This window comes from Arachis hypogaea, chromosome 14 (genome assembly GCF_003086295.3).
Source record: "Arachis hypogaea cultivar Tifrunner chromosome 14, arahy.Tifrunner.gnm2.J5K5, whole genome shotgun sequence".
NCBI classification, from domain to species: domain Eukaryota; kingdom Viridiplantae; phylum Streptophyta; class Magnoliopsida; order Fabales; family Fabaceae; genus Arachis; species Arachis hypogaea.
The window spans coordinates 125,259,824-125,264,220 of NC_092049.1; the positions used below are offsets into that span (position 1 = coordinate 125,259,824).

The 4,397-nt window shown below is 24.8% G+C and overlaps 1 protein-coding gene across 1 annotated transcript; it reads left to right on the forward strand.

Moving 5' to 3' along the window:
• Positions 1 to 2,238: 2,238 nt before the first annotated feature.
• Positions 2,239 to 4,397, forward strand: LOC112740599 (16 kDa phloem protein 2). Its single transcript, XM_025789241.3, has 5 exons — positions 2,239 to 2,495; positions 2,778 to 2,843; positions 2,950 to 3,076; positions 3,398 to 3,512; positions 4,192 to 4,397. Exons 1-5 carry the CDS (start codon positions 2,429 to 2,431, stop codon positions 4,195 to 4,197), a joined length of 381 nt encoding a protein of 126 aa, XP_025645026.1. The 5' UTR covers positions 2,239 to 2,428; the 3' UTR covers positions 4,198 to 4,397.

Consider the following 4,397-nt stretch of genomic DNA (forward strand, 5'->3'; position numbering starts at 1 on the left):
TAAAGATTGAATATGATTTTGGTTTCCATAATTTTTGTTAAAAATCAAAATTTTTTAAAATTTTTTTAAAAAATACTATTTGTATACTAAAATTAGTTACCAATGTATTTGTGTATAAAAAATATATGTATAGTTTAATTTTATTTTTAATGTATATTTATATTCCAACATATATTTTATACTGATAGCTGGATAACTGATTTTTGTGGCTGATTTTGATCTATACGCAGCATAACCCTATCTTTTTGGGTTTAACCTTGTCCTTAATGTTAAATTTTATTTTAAAATCAACTTTCTTTTTTTAATTTTAGACAAAAATAACCTTCTTCTTCCTATTAACCATTGTCCTCATATCTTTAATTTCTCCCCGTTTCTCCAATCCTTTATCTTTTCCACTCTTTTGACCAACACCTTTCATCCTTCACCTCTACCTCTATTCATTCATCATCTCCTCCAACTTAGAAAAAAAAATTTCCTTAAAATCTCTTTCAAATAATTAGTTTTAGTTTTCCATAGTTGTGGTCATCACTCAACACCTCCCTCAACTGAAAAAAAGAAAAGTCAAATAGAGTGATGAAAACCGTGGCCATTATGCTTCCTACGTACATAGTACAATGCAAATAAATAAACTCGAAATAACCATTATTTGCATAAACTTACTTGTACTTCTGTTTATCTAAGAATGGTTAGATCCTTGAGGGATTACCCATAATGTCGAAGTATAATTAGAAGAGTTTAGAGGTCAAATGGGAGGAGAAAACAAGTCTAGTGAGAGTACGAAATAATTTTAGAACTCGTTTAGATTCTCATTATTATTTGTTTTTCTTGTATTATCTTTTTCTTATCGAAGATGACAGTAAAATTTCTTGATGAAAGATCGTTTTTTTAATGTAGTTAAAATATAAGATTCTTCTGTAAATATATAAATAATAAACTCCTTCATTTCCTCATTTTCAAAAGATATTCACACATGAAGAAATGAAGGAGGAGCTGTGATGATGGAGATAGAGTTAAAAGATAAAAGGTGTATGTTGGTGAGAAGAGTGGGAAGAAAGATAAGGAATTGAAAAATTTAAGAGAAATTGAAGATATGAAGACGATGGTGAGTGAGAAAAAGAAGGGCATTTTTTTCATAAATTTAGAAAAGAATTATTTTAAGAGTTTTGCTAACTTGTATTTTAAGAATATAGATTAAACATATCATAAAAAAATATTTTATAAAAATTATTATAAAATTTTTTTAATACATTGAATACATAAAAAATATTAAAATTTTATTATTATTATATTTTTAAAATATATCCTTATAAAACAAAAGTTAGTTAAATCCTTATTTTAAAACAAAATTTAGTGTTGAAGATGATTTTAAATGAAAAAAAAAAGAAGAATTTTAATTTTTTACCAAAATTATAGAAACTAAAATCGGACTTAATTTTAATATTAAGGATGCAATTTTTAATTATTTGACAATATTTTTTAATTTGTTTCTATTCTTAATTTTTTATTCTTGTTAACAAAAATTTTTATCAAATAATAAATTAATATGACCTTAATTTTATCTATAGTTTTTACTTTTTAGCTATTATCAAAGCCTTATATAAACAAGTCACCAAAAAAAAAGCCTTATAAACAAAATGCACCGCAATTTAATTACTGTGTTAATATTTTCTCTCACTTCAATAATATCTTCTCCCTCTTCAATAACTGCCGGCTTTTAATTTTATTTTGATTTCTCTATTGTCTTCTATTTCTCTTTTTTTGTTTTACAAGATACTCCTTTATTCTCTTTTATAAGTTTATTTAATATTTATTACTTCAACTTATATTTTTTCCTACAGTATTTGTCATGAATTAAATTATTAATTATACATATTTTTTTAAAAAATACTCTTAATTTATAAAGTGTTGAAAATTATTCTATTACTCTCTCTTTGTTAATTAAATATTATTTAATGCTTTAACACTTTAGAGGTATTTTTAAAATTTTCAAAGATAACACATCAATGTATATTAATACACTAGTGTGTATATATAAATAATACACATTTAAAAATAAGAATAAAAGTTATGTTCCTAGCAATTTTACGTGTGTTATTAATTCTCATGAGTCTTATAGAAAAAAAATATATTGAAATATTCAATGAAATTAAATGCATATAAAAGGTTCATGTACCAAAGAAAATGCATATAATTAAATTCATTTTCTCCATAAAATAATTCCAAATTTAAATTATTAACAAATGCTCTTAGTACGTTTATCATTAAAATTCTTAGGATTTAGTTAAAAATTATAAGAGCATTATTTAAGTAATTAATAGCAGAAACGAAAAATTCAGCTATAAATTGGTGAGGGGTTTGGTTATTTGTGTAACATTTCAAGTTTCAACAATTGTAAGCGAGAGAGATAGAAGTGTTGTGTCAAGAGAGGATGCCTCGCGGAACGCTTGAAGTCATTCTTGTCAGCGCAAAAGGTCTTAAGGACGCTGATTTTCTCAGTAAGTCATGCAACTAAAATCGCTCCATTATTATATTCTTCTGAAAAACAAATTATAGCATGTCATCTTTTAAGGAACGAGAATTAGTTTTAATATTTTGGTATTTTTTTGTGCTTAATCGATCGATTTTTTTACTCCAAGTTGAAGATATATATTATTATTATTTTTCAATTCAGCGTATTGTTTTCCGATTTTTTGCATGTCAAGAATTTTCAGCTACGTTGTTGGAGAATTCAAAATAGACTAGATTGTAAATTAATATCTGATTTATTTGATGAACAGAAAAAATGGATCCTTATGTAATTCTCACTTATCGAGCACAGGAGAATAGAAGCAGTGTGGCAAGAGGTTTAATTTGTTTTCTCTTGATCAAATACATATTGGATCTGACAGAAACATTATTATTGCAGTTTCAAAATAATTAATTGCTGTGTGTTACGTTGTGTATGTGTAGGTGGAGGATCTAACCCTCGTTGGAATGAGAGCTTTCTTTTCACAGTTTCTGATAATGTTGCTGAACTTAATCTGAGGATTATGGACAAAGATACTTTTACTCGGGATGATTTTCTTGGTGAGGCAAGGTGAGTCCAAATTAAATTCTTCTTACTATCAACCTAATTATATGTAGAAATTCAGTGATTAATCTTATTATGTAGTTGATTCTATTTTGTTTAAACTTTGTTGATGATGGTCATGGTTTTTAAATTTTACTTTTATTGTATGAAATGTTCACACTGTAATAGAAAACTGCTGTTGCCTTAATATTTTATTCTCACCATTTTCTTTTTTTGTATCTTATATATCCCTTTCATTTCTGAGTTTCCTTTTCATAATTAATCTCATACTTAGCTGTTGAAAAATTATATATAGCTAGTTAGTGCATTTGTTTTGATATATGGCAGAATTCCATTAGAACCAGTTTTTGCTGCGGGTAGCATTCAGGAAACTTCTTACAATGTTGTTAAGAACCAGAATTATTGTGGGGAGATTAAGGTGGCTCTCACTTTTAATCCCGAGGTAAGTTACGTTCATGTAAAAAAATCACAACTTATATACCTAGCCTACCTATTATATAGTTCTTTGACCAGAGTCACAATAGCATTATAGCGTTTCTTTTACGTATACTTTTAGTTTTTATATGATACTACGATATAATTAAATTTTGTTATATATATATATATATATATATATATATATATATATATATATATATATATATATATATATATATCAAAATCGGTAATTAAAATATAAAATATATATTAAAAATAAATTAAATTAAATTATATATATATGAATAAATAATAATTAATTTAGTAGTTGATATAATGTATGTCTAATTTTTTGTATACACATATTATTTTTTAAATTAAATTATATTTTTGTGTTTATTATTATGCCTTTGTTCAATTTAATTTGTTTTTTCGGTTTTTAAAACTAAAGACTTCTTGAAAGTTAAAATAAAACTAGCAGCCCACTTCTGGTAGTGATGCTCTTAATTGATTGTTATTGTTATAAACGTAATTTAATTTCTAAAAAGCTTTTTAATTATTATCATAAATTTTATGAAAATACAAAATGTGTAATATATTTTTTAATTATTTTAGAAATAAAAATTAAATTAAAAAAGATAATTTAAAAAGGATATATACTAATGATTTATCTTTGTTTTTATTTCAACTTGCCGTTGCAACAGTGGTAACTTGGGTGATGAACTCCAAGAGGAAAGCTATAAACATGGGAGGATGAGGATGGAATGAAGAGAGTTACAGGAGACAAGATCTATAAGTATTTTAAAAAAATAAAAGTATTAAATGGATTTTGAAAAATTTTTGTAATAAATTTATATATCTTGGTGATAAAAAGATGAAATGCGTTCTACTTGAAAATTTTCATAAATTT

Excerpts from the sequence above, each read along its gene's own strand:
- LOC112740599 (XM_025789241.3), top strand. The coding sequence starts at position 2,429 with ATGCCTCGCGGAACGCTTGAAGTCATTCTTGTCAGCGCAAAAGGTCTT. Across the intron at positions 2,844-2,949 it reads TAGAAGCAGTGTGGCAAGAG|GTGGAGGATCTAACCCTCGT; the intron begins GTTTAATTTGTT and ends GTGTATGTGTAG. Across the intron at positions 3,077-3,397 it reads GATTTTCTTGGTGAGGCAAG|AATTCCATTAGAACCAGTTT; the intron begins GTGAGTCCAAAT and ends GATATATGGCAG.